This window comes from Nannospalax galili, unplaced genomic scaffold (assembly GCF_000622305.1).
Source record: "Nannospalax galili isolate Female #2095 unplaced genomic scaffold, S.galili_v1.0 scaffold1617, whole genome shotgun sequence".
NCBI classification, from domain to species: domain Eukaryota; kingdom Metazoa; phylum Chordata; class Mammalia; order Rodentia; family Spalacidae; genus Nannospalax; species Nannospalax galili.
This window is the reverse complement of record NW_008340915.1, coordinates 420422-439296: the sequence shown is the minus strand read 5'-3', so window position 1 is coordinate 439296 and position 18875 is coordinate 420422. Positions and strand designations below refer to the sequence as shown.

Sequence of the window (18875 nt, the reverse complement as noted above, 5' to 3'; positions counted from 1 at the left end):
AGCATCAGTAATCACTAAGGAAATGAGATCAGAGCCACAATTTGAGACAACCTTATGTTAGGACTGCTACCGTAGAAAAACAAAAAATGATAAGCATTGGTAAGGACGTGTAAAAATTGGAATTCCTATAAAGTCTTGCTGGGAATGCAATCTAGAGTTACTTTGTCAATTCAGGATTAACAATTTCCTTTTAAAATTTGTTTTTGGTTTTTTGGGCTAGGATCTCACTATGTATAGCCCTTGCTGGCCTAGAACTTGCTATGTAGACCTGTCTGGCCTCCACCTCACAGAGATCTACCTGCCTCAACCTCCTGAGTACTGGGATTAAAGGTGTGGGATTAACAGTCTTAAATGGGCTAAAACAACTTAAAACAGATCATCATGTGCTCTGAAAAGTGTTGTTACAACTCTAAAGTTCTAGGAGAGCAGAGCTGTCCCTCACAGAGCAGGTCTGCTGGTCCAGAGAAGCAGAAGGAGCAGTCTACTGTCTCCAGCAGGCCTCAGAGCAAGGGCCTCCAGGCTCAGAAGCTGCAGGTCTGGAAATCTGGAGCCACCGGTCCCAGAAGTAGTGGGTCTTGGAGGCTGGGAGCAGCTGTAGGGAATTTTCTTCTGTAGCCCAGCCGAGTGTGAAGAGACTTGGAGGCAGAGGCAGCAGTGAGTCCATCTGTCTGCAGCCACTGCTGGCGTTCTGGAGGCTGGCTGGCATGAGCTCTCTGCCCAGGATAGTAGCCTCAGGTGCAGGGAGTTTCTGCCGAGTCTGTCTGCAGCAGGCTTCAAGGCAGCTGTATTTATGGAGTTGCAAACTGGTCCCGGATTGATTGAATGATGGAAGGTAAAAGTAGGACAAATCAGAGAAGAGCTGGCAAACCTCGTGGAGGGAGGAGAACCCTGAGCTGCCCAAAGTTGCCAGAAGTCCACGATCAGGTCCACTGCAGAAGCAGGGAAACTAGTAAGTTTTGGCTTGCTCCTGGTTGCTGTGGCTACCTTTGCAAGTCACATTCCCCTGTGTGTGTGTGTTGAGGGGTTGGGGTGCCACTGAAGTGGACACTTAAAGATGATTAATTCCATAATTTTTAAAGTATAGCATGAAGAACCACTTAGCATAAAAGATGTAAAATACAATTTCTCTAAAATGATTTTTATTCAGAAAAATTTCTCAGAAGCCAAAACTACTTCCTGAGTGAGGGCTCAGTCACGGTAGACTCTTGAGTACAGTGATATGGTCAGGAAAAAAATCAAAACATGTCAAGGAGAGCTGCTTGAGGGGATCTCAATAATTAATGAATGTTGAAACATATCCTAAGCCTCTCATTATTTATAATGAAAATATTATGCACACACAGAGCTTTTTGTATCTGCAGAAGTCTTTATAAATCAGATAAATAATTCAAACACAAATTTGCTCACTTGGGTATCTAAGAGCAGTGAGGGGCCAAGGCCAAACTTCCGTCTTACTCTTCTGATGGCTATGGATTGCTGTTCTCCAGACTGTATACTGCAGCGAAATGTCCTATAACTCACCGAAGGCCCTGTGATGTGACTCAGGGTGGAGTATCTCTCTACCTTCATCTACTACTTCTTTCCACTTTGAGATACTAAGGTCTGATTTCATAGGAAAAGAAATTTCAGGTTGCCCCTCATCTATTGTACTTTGTCGTGGAGGTAGGGTTCCGTATCATTATTATTTCTATGTGTCCTTCTTATGGTTTGAATATGAATGCCTCCCACAGGCTCATGTTTTGAATGCTTGGTCCTGAACTAGTGGCATATGGCATAATTTGGGGAGGTTCTGGAAACTTTAGTGGGTGGGACTTAGCGGGAAGAAGTAGGACCCTGGGAATTTCTTTTAAAGACTCATTTTTTTTTTTTAATCTTATGTGTATGAGTGTTTTGCCTACATGTATGTATGTGTACCGTGAACATGCCTAGTACGTGCGGAGACCAGAAGAGGGTGTGTGATTCCCCTGGAACTGGAGTTATAGATGGTTGTGAGATACATTGTGAGTGCTGGGAACTAAACCTGGGTCCTCTGCAAGAGCAGCCAATGCTCTTAAGCCATCTGTCCAGCCCCAATGGGGTGGGTTTCAAAGTTACTGTCTCCTTGGATAATTCCTCTTTTAAGTTGTTTCTCTCAAGTGTTTTGGTCATGTTAATAAGAAAAGTAACTAAGATGGTACTAAGCTTTTTAATATTGTTCGTGATCTGCAACTTCACAGACCTTAAGGAAGACAGGAGTACTATGTGGTGGTGCATAAAATGGCGATGATTGACCGAGCACCCATGAGGCCTGATTGCTGGGCAAGAAAGCTGCTAGAGTAACAGCAATGGATAGAAGGTTCTTTCCCTTTCATAGATTCCAAGAGGCTGTCTGGCATTTACTTAGAAATTTCCCATAAGTTCCACTTGCTAGGATAGCTAACTTTATGCTTTGACTGGACCATGGGGTACCCAGATATTTGGTCAAATATTATTCTGTGTGCATTTCAGGGTGTTTTAGGTTGAGATCAGCAGTTGGTGGGTTAAAGCAGACTGCCTTCTTTAATGTGGGGTTTATTCAACCAATTGAAGACCTGAATGTGGCAAACCACCTTGGTAAGAAGGAACTTCTCCCAGGGGCTACCTGAGCTGGGACTTTTTTTCTCCATCTTTGAACTGGAACTTAGACCATCAGTCTCCCGGTCTTCAGACCTTCAAATGCTACAAGTGTGTCACTTGCTCCCCTGGGTCACCAGCTGGTTGCCTGCAGGTTATGGGTTTTCAACCTTCATAATCGCATAAGCTAATTTCTCATTTTATCTGTTTATACTTCCACATCTCTCTCTCTCTCTCTCTCTCTCTCTCTCTCTCTCTCTGACATGCGTCTTACTGATTCTGACTCTGAAGAACTTTGTCTACTACTTCACTCACACAATTTTAAAAGTTTATTCTTATTTTATATATATGAGTGTTTTGACTAAAAAGTTCTAAATCTTCTTTATTGGACTTGATATGGAGAGAGGGCTCTGTGGTTAAGAGCACTGGCTGCTCTTGCAGAGGACCGGGGTTCGATTCCCAGTACCACAGGGCAGCTACCAACAGTCTGTAGCTCTAATTCCAGGAGATCTGATGCTCTCTTCTGACTCCGTGGATATTACATGACACGGATGTACTTACACACATGCAGGCAATACATTCATACATATAAAATGAAAAAATAAAATATTTTTTTTTTAAAAAAGGTTGCATTATAGATGTGTCCCTTGGGCCTGGGCAATTCATAGACAATGTCTGTATGTGACCAGTTGTGGTACTTGGTAATAGTCTCTATCTGGTAGAAAAGAAGCTTCTTTGATGAGTAGTGACTGGGATATTTGTCGTAAATATAAGGATACATATTTTGTACCTAGTAAGAAATTACATTGTCTAGGGATGTGACAGTCTTGGGGTTTTCTCTAAGATCTAGGACCTCTTCAGTCATGTGTATTTGGTTATGTTTACAGCACCATACTTGAGTTTCCTCCCATGGAGTGGGCTTTTGGTCCAAATAGGTAGCTGTTGATTGCCTACAACTAAGGCTCTTGGAACCTAGAACAGGGGTAAAGAGGACACTAATGAATCTCTCAATTAGCATTAATGAAGCTCTCTCTTGCAGCAGAGGGCCAGGAACACCAAAGGCCACATATGACCAAAGCATAGAGGTAAAGAATCTGCAGAATGCTGGTTCTTGGACAGGACTCTTACTTTAAACTTTACCTACCCAATGTCCAGGGACCCTCTCAGAAAGATTGTGAGAGCCAGGGAGGAGGTACATGACCATATGGAAACAGAGTCCTACAAGCTCCTGGGACCCTGCTCATATGATTCTATGGCAATGGTGTCAGCATACACAAGTCCCATGCAAACTCAGGAAGACAAAAACTCACCATAGAACTGGGGAAATGGACAGCAGATCCCAATCTTAGCTTAAGAAATATTGGCAACTGATTACTGCTAGGTGAGGAAGAGCTGATCTTCCTAAAGCGAGGGACTCTAAAACTGACTAGACCTAAGTAGATGAACTTGCACTGAGGAATGTCTGGGGACACTCATTTGATATAATAGGCCTTAACACAAATGACAGAATGTATGAATTCTAGTGGGGAGGTGATGGGAGGGTGCCAGTAGGGATGGGGATATAAACATGATTAAGATCAATTGAGATGTTCTGTATGAAATACACAAAAATTCAATAAAAACAAATTTAAAAAAGAAGGAAAGAAAGAATGAATGAAAGGACAGTATCTAGGGTATCAAGTGCTAATGTGAAATTCATCACTCCAGTGAGACTCAGAAAATAAATTTTTTAACCTCAATATGTTGGGTGGGATAATAGAGAATCCAGATGCTGTTTGTGTAAGTTAACTTCTACAGCCTTTCAGAGCTTAGTAGCTTCAAACAACCATGATTCTTTGAATTGCATGGAAAGTTACTTTGGGTCATCTTGACTGATAAATCTTGGGTCAGTTGGTGAGTCATCTGGTACTGGATGATCTAGACTGCCTTCATTCATACCTATGTCGATGGAAGGCCAGTGGCTGAGACCACAGGGGCTATTGGGCCTAGTGTTTCTTGCTTTCCAGTAGACTATTATCCTAGTTATTTTTCTGTTGTGATAAAACACCATGACCAAGGCAACTTACAGAAGGAAGAGTTTAGTTGGCTTGCAATTCTAGAGGATTTGATTGGATTGGATTTCATCATGGCACAGAAGCACGATGGCAGAGGTGACCAGAGCAGAAAGCTGAGCAATTACATCTTCAAGCAGGCACAGGAAACAGAGAGTGGACAAGGCTTAAGATGTCTCAAAGCCTGCCCTTAGTGACATGCTTCCTTTGGCAAGGCCACACCTCCTAAAACCTCCCAAAACAGTGCCACTAACTGGGGACAAAATGTCCAAATACTTGCAGCCTATGAGGGACATTGTCATTCAAACCACCATAGCTATCCTAAATTTCTTCACAGGGTGGTAATAGCATCCACAGTAGCATGGGAAAGAGCTTAGCCCAATGCCATCTTCATAGCCCTTTCTCCTGTTATTGAGCAGTGTCCCTGAGATACTTTGGTGATTAAACACGGCCTCTTAAAACCTTTTTCCTTCCTGACACTTTCTGCGATCAGTTTTCTCCATATTCTTCCCAGTCTTTGACCTTTTGAATATCCTAGCATCTTATCAGCAAGTTCTCATTTCTTCATCTAAAATATTTCACCCTATCCCTTATGTTTGCTATTTTAATAATCTGATCTCTAATTTCACCAAAGCAATCAGTAGAACCACAATGTTTTGATTAAGACACACAGGCTGGGAAAAAAACTCTTTTTCTCTTTGAGTCCTGACTTTGTCCCTGTCTGAAAAAGTGGATTGAATGGGTCCTGTGATCTTTCTATGTGTCTCTTTCCTTATCTACATTACAGAAATAACAACATGAATCTTTACCTTGCAGGGTCCCTGAGGAGATGAAATGAGTTCATATATGTAAAGTACTTAGAAATTTGCCTGACATATAGGAATTATTCATAAATATTCCTGTGGTTTTGTTTCAATAGTTAGGATTATCAGTGATGCCCTCTACTACCAATCTTCCCTTGCCATTTCACTGTGTTCTGTAAAAACTAATGTTCCATTAAAAAAAAGTTCAAAGTGCCCCAGTGTCAACAGACTCAAGAAGTACCATCTTTCTTAATACAAAATTGAAGGCAGTAGTGAAGGGGAAGGGGGGACACATTCTTTGCCCGGCTCAAGGCCCACATTCCTGGGCTGGTTCTCTTTTCAATTTAGGTAGCATAGAAGCCATCTTGTCTTCTTTCCATTATCAACAGGTAAGGTCTTACACCAGGGTGCTGGTGCTAGTAAGGGGAAATCACCAGCTGCACTTAGAAAAATGGGGTGGCTAGAGAGATGGCTCAGCAGTTAAGAGCACTGGCTGTCCTTGCAGAGGACTCGGGTTTGCGTTCCACCACCTATATGATAAGTAGCAATGGTCTGTAACTCCAGTTCCAAGGGATCTTAATGCCATCTTCTGGCCTCCTCAGGCACTGCATGACAAGGGTGCACTTACATACATGCAGGCATAACACTCATACACATAAAATAAAAGTAAATAAAGTTTTAAAAAATGAGGGAAAGAAGCAAAGCCAGCAATTAGCTGAGGCCAGGATTTACCACCCTCTTTCCAATATGAGCTGTTTGCCCCTGGTTCTTTGCTCAAGGCTTCCTGTCCTGGGTTCCCCCTTGAGAGAGTCACAAGTGCCCTGTGTCAAGGTGTCACTCTTTCTCATTCTTCCCAATGGGTAAGGATCCAGAGCTACACAGAAGACCCTGCACTGCTGGGGGATCATATCCTACTGCCTTTGCCTATCCCACTCGATTTCCCTGGCCTAGCACCTGCACACACACACAGACACACAGACACACAGACAGACAGACACACACACACACACACACACACACATACACACACGCCACCCCCCCCATGCCATTCATATTATCATCCTGCCTCCCAGTAAATTCCTGAGAAACAAATTCATTTGTGTGGGGATAGAGCGTTCACATTAAGATCAGGGGCTTGTCAGAAGGAAGACTTGTCAGAATGGTGTTGACACAAATTTTATGAGTGGGTAGCTTAACATCTTTAAGCTTCATTCTTTTCCTTTGTAAAGTAGAGGCATCAGTTCTTATTTCAGAGAACAGCTGGACTAAAGTATGCACATATACATACATACGTACATATAAAATTTCTCCCAGGCCTGGCTTATAGTAAGCAGTGAATACATGGAAACAACTACTGATGTTTCAATAAAATATCCTCTTCCCACTCAGTAGGCGGGAACTCGTGTGGTAGTGTAAACATAATTAAGTACACATGGCTGGAGAGGTCACAGACTCTAGAGAAGAACTGACTTCTGTCATTTTCCTAGACCAACACAATTTCTTACTCTATTCTAAATACATGTTCTTATATTTCAGACAAATGTACCTCTCACCACTCATCAAAGAAGTCTCTTTTTGCAACAGAGACTATTGCAGAATTCCACAACTGGTCAAATGCAGAGAATAAGTGACTGTGAGGTGCCCAGCCCTAAATGATATGTCTATAATGCAGTGTCTACACCTAAGGCTCAAGGAACGTCGAGAAAGAAGAGGTGGAAAGAATGTAAGAGCCAGAGGGACAAGATACCTGCTGCTAGTTAATGCATTCTGGATAGACATGGCAGGGAAACTACACCAATGAAATGCCCACAGTATGGTAGTCTAACAAGAGCTGCATAATGACAAAACTAGCTGGTGGATGGGGGAAATTTCATGGAGTCCCACCTCAAGATGAAGAGCCACAGTCAATCAATGGATGCTGAGGGAGGGACAATCAGTTTTCTCCAGGGACTAGCTTTCTGAGAGGTTGTCTAATCCCAGGTGGGCAGCCTAAACAGTTACACACAAGTACCACTAAATGGGCTCAGAGCATTGTATAAATATATGTGTATTTAGGGCTGGAGAGATGGCTCAGCGGTTAAGGATACTGGCTGTTCTTGCAGAAGACCCAGGTTCACATCCCAACACCCACATGGCAGCTAACAACTGTCCATAACTCCAGTTCCAGGGGATCTGACAGCCTCTTCTGTCCTCCTCAGGCATTGCACAATACGGTGCACTTACCTACATGCAGGCAATACATGCATACACACAAAATAAAAATAATAAATAAAAATATTTTTAAAATATGTGTATTTATAAATGCATGTATGTATATGTAACAACAATAATCAAGAAGAGGACAAGAACTTGAAAGGGAATGGGGAAATAATAGGAGGAGTTGGAGGGGGACTGGGATGAAATAATACAAATACAATACTCATGTAAGTATGAACTTCTCAAAAATAAAATACATTAAAAAATACTCTTTTCCATCACGTCCTTTTCCTCTGAGTAATGGTTTCTTCTCTACTTGGTAAAGGAATTTACTTTGTAAAGCAAAGCCTTCTATTTTGATGTGCAGAATCCCAAATAGGGAATCTATTAGTAAAATTCCAACTTAGGAAGCATTTTGGTGAACTTGCAAAAGGAAAGTTTGAACAGCAAGCAGTCTAGACGCTAACCCTACTCTGTGCCTAACATGTCAGGCAATTTGGGGTAAACCATTGCTCCCTGAGGGCCATGAGTTCATGAGTTTGTTTTCAGTTGGACTTTTAGGTCCATTTGGGTCTAGCGTGCTCTGATCTATGTGAAATAATGGTTCTGTGAGTGAATTCTTTATTTAGGCTTAGGAACCTTGACTGATTTTTTTTTTTTTCTGAGTCTTCTTGTATAGCTTTATCTTGTCTCATGTTTTTTCACCTGCAGAAGTGATAGCTGAAGGTAGACTGTGGAGCTGGTCATTCAGCACCTCTGCTTTGACCTTCAGCTCATTATTTAATTCCCTTCCACCTCATTCATCAAATGGAGACAAAAGTAGCTGTGAAGATGAAAAGAATAAACAAATGGAGCATCACATGGCAGAGACTAGGTTTTATTGAGCTGTGGGGCATTAACCAGTTTTGTTTCTAACTTAGTAAGCTTATTTCAGAACGTCTTCTCTCATGGATTCTGAATGTTGTTGCAGTCTTATGTATTTCCTCACTGTATTAGTTACTTTTCTGCTGCTTTGCTAAGAAACCATGACCAAGGGAACTTATGAAAGGGAGAGTTTATTTAGCTTACGGTTCCCAAAGGCAAGAGTTTATCATAGCGGGGAGGCATGGCAGCAGAGGTGGTCAGAAGCTAAGCGCTCACATCTTTAAGCAGGCATAGGAAGCAGAGCCGGACTACAGATCCAGCAAGGCATAAGAACTCTCTAAACCTGCCCCAGTGACATGCTTCCTCCAGCATGGCCACCAACTGGGGACAAAATAGTCAAATACTTGGAGCCTTTGGAGGACATTCTCATTCAAACCACCACACTCACTAACTGACTTAATAGACTCTTTGGGGGTTGGAGAGATGGCTCAGCAGTCAAGAACACTGGCTATTCTTGCAGAGCACCTGGGTTCAATTCCCAGCACTCACATAGCAGCTAACAATTATCCATTACTCCAGTTCCAGGGGAATCCAGTGCCCTCTTCTGACTTATACAGGCATTGCATGACATGGGTGCACTTACACATATGTGAGGAATACACTCAGACATAAAATAAAAATAATGAAAATTTAAATAATAGAATCTTTCACATGTATTTCATTCCACGTGTTTCACTCTAGTTTTTGTATGAGAAACATATTGTTCACTTTCTGGAATTATTTTTAACCAATCCTAAATCTTCCATGCAACATGTCTCAATAGATTGCCATCAGCAATGCTTCCTCTGCTAGAAATGCTGATTAAGTTATTGAAAAGACATACAGCGTTTGCATTTTTCTCATTTCTGCAAGGGGACAGCAAACTGTCTAGTCTTCCTAGTTAGCTGAAGCCAGATCCTCAGGGTATGAGAGTGGGGAGAGGAGAAATCCCTTGGAGAATCTCTACTAGAAAAAGAAATCAAGAAGCAAGATGAGCCTAGCAGAAAGAGATACTTTCACTGCGGCCTTTACATTTATGACTAGCAAGATAATGAAGGAAGGTAATTCTGAAAGCTTTATGTCAGTTTTAATGGTCCCTCAAGCACTGAGAAAGATAATAGTCAATGGATGGTGTCCATAAGGATTTTTTCTCCTTCTCCCCTGACAGCCATTGACAGGATCATTTTGTATTTGCAATTGCTGTCACTGAAGCGTGGAGAAAAGGCCCTGTAAGGCCAGAAGGATGAGAGCGAGTTCCCTGCAAGGATCTCTATTGTCATCACTATGGCAATAAAAGTTACGATAATTTTTATTCTGCTTTTCTATGAAGTGTCTACTTTGTGGAGCTTAAGGCTATGGGATTTGGGTAACATAAAATCACAGTAGCATAAACCCATGCTTTGTAATCTTGCAAAAATATTTTATAAAATTGTAAAGAGAATCTATGCAGCAAGATGAAAATAATTACCAATGCAGGTCACTTGACTAATACAATTATTTATGGAATGCTAATAGCTTTCCAGAGGCTTTCAGACATAGTGTAATTTGAGTCACTCCCTCCCCCCACCCCCCATTGCTAGTTTTTCTCCCCAAGGATGAAGCTTATCATGGGGGATGGGGGGATGTGAATTAATTGCAAATGAGCTCTCAGAAGTCCTTTGGTACTTTCTCTTTATGATCCGCAATTAAATCATAAGGACAGGAGTCATGATTTCTATGTCATTAATGCGCCCTCATCTTCTCTCACCGTGCTCTGCCTAGTGTTAAACTTCAGTGTCCCACAGACAGCATCAGGGCCGTCAGACTCTTCCAAAGTATGACCCTGTAGATGACCAAACGCGGGATGAACAAGTCCTAAAAAAAGAGCTGGAGACAAAGAGGAGCGGGAGAAGGGGATGGAAAAGACAAACAAAAAGAAACAAAGCTAGAGGCTGAACTCACTGCAGAGAGGAAAATAAAAGCAGCAGCAAAGGATTGCAAAAGTGAGCGTCCACTGAAGAGAGAGCGAGAGCGAGAGGAGAGCGAGAGAGCGAGGGGGGGAGGGAGGGAGAGAGAGAGAGAGAGACAGAGAGAGACAGAGAGAGAGACAGAGAGAGAGAGACAGAGAGAGAGAGACAGAGAGAGAGAGAGAGAGAGAGAGAGAGAGAGAGAGAGAGAGAGACTACAGCCCCCAGAATTCTTTGCGGCGCCTCGTCCCAAAGCGCCGGTCTCCTAGGCAACGCAGGTAAACAAGATGGCGGCCTCCGAGAGCAGTCCCCAGGGGTGGAGAGTGCCTTCTCTCCAGAGAGGCCCGAGCGTTTCACGCAGTGCAGCGCAGGCGTTCCTGTCGCGCTCAGAACCTGAGCGCCAGTCTCGATGGCCTACTTTTCCCATGGGACAGAGGACCAAAGGGACTTGCAGTACAGCCTCCTCCTACCTGCTGCACCAACTCATCCACCGCCCTGACGATTCAGACGCAGACGTGTACGCAGACTTGGTGGAACCAGAGCCTGCGGAAGCGGATTCCGAGGAGTCCTCAGAATCCGAAATGCTGAACTTGGAGGTGTGCCTTCTTCCCTACCCGCTTGGTCTAGCAGCCCCCCAGCCGCCAGCCCCTGCTGCCTCAGTGGCATCTCCCTGCTGCACCCCGCCCTGGCGCCAGCTCTGCTCAGCTCTTCCCCCAGGACGCTGGGATTCTTTCTTTGCTGCTCGTTTCTGCTACCTTCCTTCTGGTAATTTCTTCACCTCCTGTCTGAAAGAAATCTCCAAATATCTCCCTCCTTTTTTTATGAACATATTTTGTTTCTTATGTGTCGAGCTACAGTGTCTTAATGAAAAAGTACCTATGCATTTGTATGGAGATTATGTGTTTAATATTTTCAAGATTATCCTCGATACAGTTATTACCTCAGTATCCATAAGCAGAGTTTGACTTTGATGATCCCCATCCCTTTTCCGGAAACTGAAGAAGTACTTAAGCACCCTCCTCCATTTGTGAGCCGTTCATCTTCTTCCTTCCCCCAGGGTGAAAATTGCTCTCTTGAAATAATCTAAATGCTCCCCCCGAAGACTAAATGACTTTAAAGTTTTATATATTACTTCTTCTGGGAGCATATGCCTATTTAACCTCTCCCTCTACCCCCTCCTCAGGAAGGGAGCGGTGGAATATTCAAAGAGCCAGCTCACTGTGCGTGCATTTCTGTGGTGGGAATGTTCCAGCCTCGCTCCTTGGGCTGGTGGCTTATGCCTTTCATATTAATAGGAGTTCCCATTTTTCGGCAGTACCTCCAGTTCCATTTCCTTCTGACGCTTACTCTATTCCCGATCCCTTCTTCTCCCATCTTTTTACTCCTTTCCACTTTGCAGCCCATCACTTCTTTCAAAAACAGATTGATTTGTTTCCCTTCCATAAGCCGTTAGGTTTCTCTCTTTGACTATTCAGAATCAGTATTTTACTTAATTTCAATTCTTGTCTTTATATTGTGATTTTTTTCTTCCTTTTCCTTTTCCTTCAAAATATAAATGGCTTCAGGTGCTTTTTCACAAGGGAAGTAGGTTGTCTGTTCCCGTTGTGTATTCTTCTGACTTTCCATTTTACACCCGTGTCTCCTAGTCCCCTTTCTTCCTTGATATCAAACAGGCTTCTCTATGTGATGCCTGTTCCCCACACAAACTCCTTTCCTGGTCTGCCATATTTCCTGTTCTTCCCTCGCTAATCTGTTATTCCAACTCTGCTGTTAAGGACGCTTCCCTCCCCTGGGTTCTCTGTAATGCCCTTTTTTCACTTTAAACGTTTGACCCCTGTTTTTCCCACCCGCGTCCCTCATTTCGCCTTCCCTTTCCACTTTCTGCATGGGCTAGTTACGTTCTAGTTGACGCTGACCATAGACGCGTGTCAGGTGTGCTGGTGTGTGCCTTTGATCCTAGCACTTAGGAAGCAGAGATGAGAGGATTGTCGCAAGTTTGAGGCCAGCTTGATCTGCATAACCAGTTACAGGTTAGCTAGGAACTTTGTAGTCAGGACCACACAGTGAGACCGTGTCTAAAAAAGAAAAGAAAAGAAATTAAAGCAATAACAACAGCAACAACACAACTCAAATTAGGGGAAAAAAAAAAAAAAAGCAAAAACAAAAAAGAAACAAAAGGAAAAAAGAAAGTTATTTTTTCTTTTGTTGATTTATTTTGTCACCTTTAACAGTGACTACCAGGAATTGTAGCAATGTTTTTGCAACTTTAAAATGTTTGTATGGTTTCCACCAGCCTCTAGCCCAGAGGAATTCACAAATGAGCCCCCAGTATACTTTATTATTCTAATTAGCACATGCTCCTTGGCTATGGAGTTCATTAGTACCTTTGTTAATCTGTCTTCAGCACTCCATTAACAAACCATAGAATGGTTTGACTTGAACTATTTATTCCTCTCTGGTTTGGAGGATATGTTGAGAAAAACCGTTATTATTTCTTCCATTTAAATTCTGAATATTAGCATTTATTTTGTGCTCTCAAATTCTACTTTGGCTTTTTGTGGTATCGCTTATGTTTTAATATGCTGAATGACCTGAACAGTTAAAAAGAATTGAGTGTTCATGTTCAGTGATTTATTTTCCATATCTCACCCCTGTTAAGTGTAATACTATTATGGTGGCCATTAGAAATATGAAGTACCTGTAATGCAGTGAGCTTCAAACTTCAAGGCCCTTATGAATGTAAGGGAGGCAGCTCAGATCAGCTGTGTAAAACACTGCTTTTGAATGAAAGGTTTGTAGTTGAGACTTGGTGTAGACTTTTGTTCATTGTGAGCTCTTGAACAAGTTACTTAGCCTGTGTCTTGTCCGTAATGTGGGTTTGATAATCATCCCTATTTCAGAAGAGAATTAAATGAGATCCTAAGTATAATATGGTTAGCATAGGGCTAGCTAGATGGCTCTGTGGATAAAGGTGCCTGCCACTCAGCCTGACGACCTGAGTTCAATTCCCTGGACCCACATAATGGAAGGAAAGAACTGACAACTGAAAGTCCTCCACATGTGTGCCCAGGCATGTGTGAGGCACACAAACACACATATAAATAAATTCAATACAGTTTTAAAAAAATGCTTAGCATAGTATAGTCCTGATACTAAAACAAATAATAACTCACATGTTTCTTATCTGCTGCCGACAGCTCATTAAGTGATTTTAATTAGTCTTTATTGAACAAACATGTATAGGATGTTTGTGTGCAGGCAGCACCTTTGACTATGCCCTGGCTCCAAACCTGCTGCATGAAAACCTCCCTTTGCCAGTAACCTGTTGTGAGTAATCATGCTTACTCATAGGATAGTTAAGAACTTCAAATTTAATAACAGACTGCCTTAAAGTCCTCCATATAGTATTTGGTGGATAGAGTAGGCTTTCAGAAGTTAGAGATGCAATAAATGATAGCAGCAGTTAAGATAGAAGAAGAGGATATGATTGAGAACATCCACAGTCCCTGCTCTCAAAGTGAGGTAAGAGTAAATCGCAGCAGTCAGCGTCTGTAGTTCTGTATACAGAGATGGCTACAGATGTATTTGGGAGTTACAGGGAAGAGCAGAAAACCAGCCGGGGTGGGACCAGATTGTGAAGGGCTCTGTGCTGTGCATGGACACTCCCCTCAGACCTTCCGTTCTCTAATGACCAGAAAGGGTCAGATAGGAAGATAATAAAACAGGGAGAAGGTTCTAGCAATATCTAGAGGAGAGCAGGAAGAGGCTGGACTAAGGCAGTGGTGGTGGGAATGGAAAGGAGGCGAAAGATAAAAACCAGGTAATATGAGATCGTTACTAATTGGTCGAGATCCGAGATGGCAGGCCGCGATGGCAGGACTCTGGGGATATTAAAGTCATTGCAATAGGAGTCAGGGGCAGGTATTGCTATATATTAAGGAAATATGTACAGAAATGACTGGAAATCAAGGAAGGGGGTCTCAGAGCTGGAGACCATTAGCATTGAAGTCTAAGAAATCAGCCAGCAAGAGGGGAAGGGAGGGGGAGGGAGGGGGGAGAAGGAAGGGAGAAGCAGGGAAGAAGAATATAGTGGGGAGGGGGAAGGAAGGGAGGGGAAGGGAAGGGAAGAAGGACCGAGAACAGAACTGTAGGGATAGGGCTATTTTGGTGACAGGCAGATGAAGAATTATCAGAAAAGGAAACCACAGAGGACTGGTCAGAGAGTCAGGGTCAGAAGATCCCATGATAGCTGTATGATAGCAATTAGCTGGCCCAGAAAATCTCCAAAGCACCAAAATGGGTTGTGCTGCCAGTAGGGTAAATGGGGAGAGTCCAAATAGGTCCTTATCCACTTTGCCTATTTGAGCAAGGCATGATATACTGCCTGGTGATGGGAACCTCGAGACAGGAAGGGGCTACTGTGTGGAGCCTTGCCTTAGACGTCTGAGAAAATGCTGACCGTGTGCTCACCTCCCTGTCCACAGCTATGGTGAAAACAGGCCTATTCCCCTAGAGTAAGGATAGACTGTCGTCTCATTTCAAGGAAATAGAATGGTGTGAGATCTGTGAACTTAGGAGCTCTAGGTGGAAAATTTGGAAGGGAAGACAACACTCCCACTCAATTACTTCCTAGGCTTTATGTAGGACATTTAAAAATGTAGCTATTTCCCCTATTTGTGAACAGGTTGGCAGGTGTGCATCACTGGCACATAGTAACTAGCATTTATTGGAAACATTTGATGTGTTCCAGGCACAGTCTCCCCAAAACACTAAAAAGAAGGTATGGGAGAGTTGGACACGGTGGTGCACATCTTTGATCCCAGTACTCAGGAGGCAGAGGCAGAGGCAGAGGCGGATCTCAGTGAGATGGAGGCCAGCCTGGTCTACGTAGTGAGTTCCAGGCCAACTGGGGCTACAGGGAAACTCTGTCTCAAAAAAACCCAAAACAAAATGAAAGGTAGAGGAGAGGAATAATGGCAGATTACCAGGGAAATAAATATAGGTTTGAGTTTGTTGATTTTAAATTTTATATGCACTGGGAACATCATAGGAAAAGATTTTTTTCAACTTTATTACATATATTTATGCATGACTCCACCACACACGTGGAGGTCAGAGGACAACTTGTAGAAATTGGTTCTCTTTTCCATGTGTGTCCTGGGTATTGAACCCAGGTCGTCAGACCTGGAGGCAAGTGCCTTCACCTATGGAACCATGCCAACATCGAAAATATTTTTATTTTTTTAAGTGGATATTCTTCACGCCCTCTCCCCACCCCAAAATATTGAGATTTGAGAGCTTATATACCTTGTTGACAGGGGAAGAGAAGAGCGGATACAGGGCATTTAAGGGAGTATGGTGGTGTTCTTTTCTGAAATATACACAGGCTTATAGAACAGATGGAGATAGGAGAAGCTGTGACAAGGCTTTCTCACTATGGTGTCAGCCTCTCCTCTTTCCTGTAAGAAGGGTCAACCTCCTCCAGTTGATGAAACTCTTGGGGAGGGGATTTATCACAATCGAGTTCCTTTGGAAGGATCTGATTCTCCACAGATAAAAGCATCAGCGAAAACCTCTCCTTGTATTCACTGTTTTTCAAGTGCCTTCGACTCAAAACAATCAATATACCAAAAGCAGCTTTTTTGGGGGCTAAGTATTGCCCAGAACGCCTTTAAAGAAAAACACATTTCTATTTATAGGTGAGGATATGAGGTTCTGGGAAAACTTTAAGCCCCCCAAGATACATGGCAGAGCCAGACTTCAAGCTAAACTGCCCAATTCCAAAGTGCATGCGCCATCCCCACGCAGGCCATCTTCTTGGTTAGTGGACATCTGGGGAGAAACTCTTACAATGGCATGAGCCTACATTCTTACACTTCCAGGACCAGCAACCCAAGCAGCATTGTTGGCTTCTGGTTAATAAAGAAGCCCTAAAGAGAAGCTATTTTTCCACCATAGTTAATAAGATCATAATAGCCCAGAACATTACATCCATGTGGCTGACGTGATGACTGTAGTTTCTGCGTCAATGTGCTGGCCATTACAGAGTTCAAGGCAGTGAACATAGGTAAATAATCTCTTTTGTCAACTGGGGAAATGGCATACCCATCCATAGGATGACTATAGACCAAGGGTCATCCTCCTATGGATGTGATTGCCATCATTTTACAATTTTAAATTAGATGAATCTGGCAAAATTAGCCAATTAGGAGTGGACTGAGGAACTGTTTTGTTCATCAGGAACACCAGATTTAGAGAAACCATTGCCTCCGTTTTCTGTGCCCATCCTTTGAGGTGTGGGCAAGCAGCCCAGTATAGAATCGCCATGGGGTCAGACAGATTTGCATTTTTATTCCCACTGTCACATACTCTGTGTGTTGTTTTGGGGAAGGTAACCTTTACACCTTAGTTTCTTCATCTGTAAAATGGAGATAAGAATAGGTACCTCAGGGCTGTCAGGAGGATTAATGATTGATGGTGGTTCGTGCTTACACATGCCTGGGATGGATGCATTCCATCAGTGGTAGCAACTGCCACTAATACTGATGTTCCAGTGTGTCCACTCAGCTTTGAGTAGTCACTGACAGTAGAACGTGACTTTGATGGATATTTCCTTAACCGTGTATAATAGCATCGTATATGTGTTCTCAACAAGGCATTTTCTCTGGGGGCCGATATGACAAGGTAGATGGTCCCTTTTCTAATGGAAATTCTGTCTTTGTCCCATCCCTTTGCTTTTTTTGCAGGAGGAATTTGATGGGGTCCTGAGAGAGGGGATGGTGGCTGAGGCACTCCATGAATTGGGGCGCTCAGGCCCTGGGACGGAGCAGGTCTACCTCAACCTAAATTTATCAGTGAGTATAACTGGAGAGACCACATGCTATTGCTTTTGTGCTGGCAGCAAACCTCAGTGTTTGATGGAGACTGGTAATGAGAGATATGCATGTAAAGATTAGACTTCAAAGAGCACTGGCCATCCCAGTAATCAGCACCCCAAATTTCTTTGTTTCCATTCTCGCCATAGACTCTTTCATCTTAAGTAGTCTATATTATAGTAATCAATGCTTTCTTTCCAGGAGGTTGAATTTGGTTCTGTGAAACCAATCAAAAACTCTTTAAGAATTTTCTCTCTGATCAGTGAAAGTAACAGTAAAATTTCTATTTGAATCCCAGGGAACCGAGTGTTCTGATATTGACTTTCCTCTTGAAGTATGTCAAGAAATAAGTAGCTTTGAGCTATATTTTACTTTCCCAAAGATACCTATCATTAAAGAAAAAAAAAATCTATTGTTATTCATCAGTTTTCAAGATCTCAATCCTAGTCATTGAGTAGCACAAAAGCTTGGCTCCAATTTTGTCATGAGCAGCTATAAGAGCGACTGCTCATAGTTCAGCTTCCTCTCTCCTGTGGCCCCAGAGTCCTGGAAAAATAATTTAACTCTTTTTTCTTCCTTATATTGTGAAGCATTGCATATTCCTTGGAGATTCACCAAATAAATGTAGATATAGGTAGGCAAAAGCAGGTTGAGGGGCTAGGGAAATGGCTGCCCAGGTAAAGCACTTGCCGTGCAAGTGTGAAGGCCAGAGTTCAGATCCCAGAACATGTGTAACAGCCAAGCAGGTATGGTGGCCTCACCTGTAATCCCAGTGGGAGGCAGAGACAGGGACTCCCTGGAGCACACTGACCAGTCAGACTGACGAAAGGATGGGCTCTGGATTGAGGGAGAGATGCTGACTCAATATATAAAGCGAAGGGCAACTGAGGAGTACCCCAATGCCAACCTCTGACCTCCGCAGGCACATTCATACACATGCACCTGCACATACACATATACCCCCCCCACAAACATGCATGTATAAGAATATATGTTTCCATTGCAAAGCACATTGAAATTTTACTATTGTTTCGTGATTTGGCTCATTCTAGACTTACCTGATTCACTGCAAGATTGTTCTGTCCTTGATTTGAATTAGTAAAATCCTCAAGGAGTGTTGAGGTGTTCACTTGTTCTGGCTTCAAAACATGGCCTTCTAGGCCAACATATTAAGATCAACTCTTCTATTCCTTTTATATTATTATTATTTTTAATTTGAAGCATCTCTTTCAAAATTGGCTGTAAATTTTTAGGTTTACAGTTATTACAGTTATACAATATTGTACTCAGTATAAACCTTATAAGACATAAAATTGATGAGGTTTTAACATTTAAAAAAGATCTCCATTTCATTATTAAAATAAAGATTCATGCAGAAAAATTCATTTTTAATGCAATTGACATTAAGATGTTTGCATGTGCATTTCTAATCTCTATATATCAGATTATTACTAGTCACAATCGGTTACTTTCTGAGCTCCTTGGCATCTGAGCCCAGATATAAAGTCA

The 18875-nt window shown here is 42.5% G+C and overlaps 1 protein-coding gene across 1 annotated transcript in view; it reads left to right on the top strand.

The window, feature by feature from the left end:
* The first annotated feature begins 10778 nt into the window (after positions 1 to 10778).
* Positions 10779 to 18875, top strand: part of Lrguk (leucine rich repeats and guanylate kinase domain containing) — a 146742-nt gene continuing 138645 nt past the window's right edge. Inside the window, exons 1-2 of the mRNA XM_008836070.3 lie at positions 10779 to 11087; positions 17238 to 17345. Coding sequence (XP_008834292.1) covers positions 10779 to 11087; positions 17238 to 17345 — 417 coding nt within the window. The remainder of the gene's footprint in view (positions 11088 to 17237; positions 17346 to 18875) is intronic.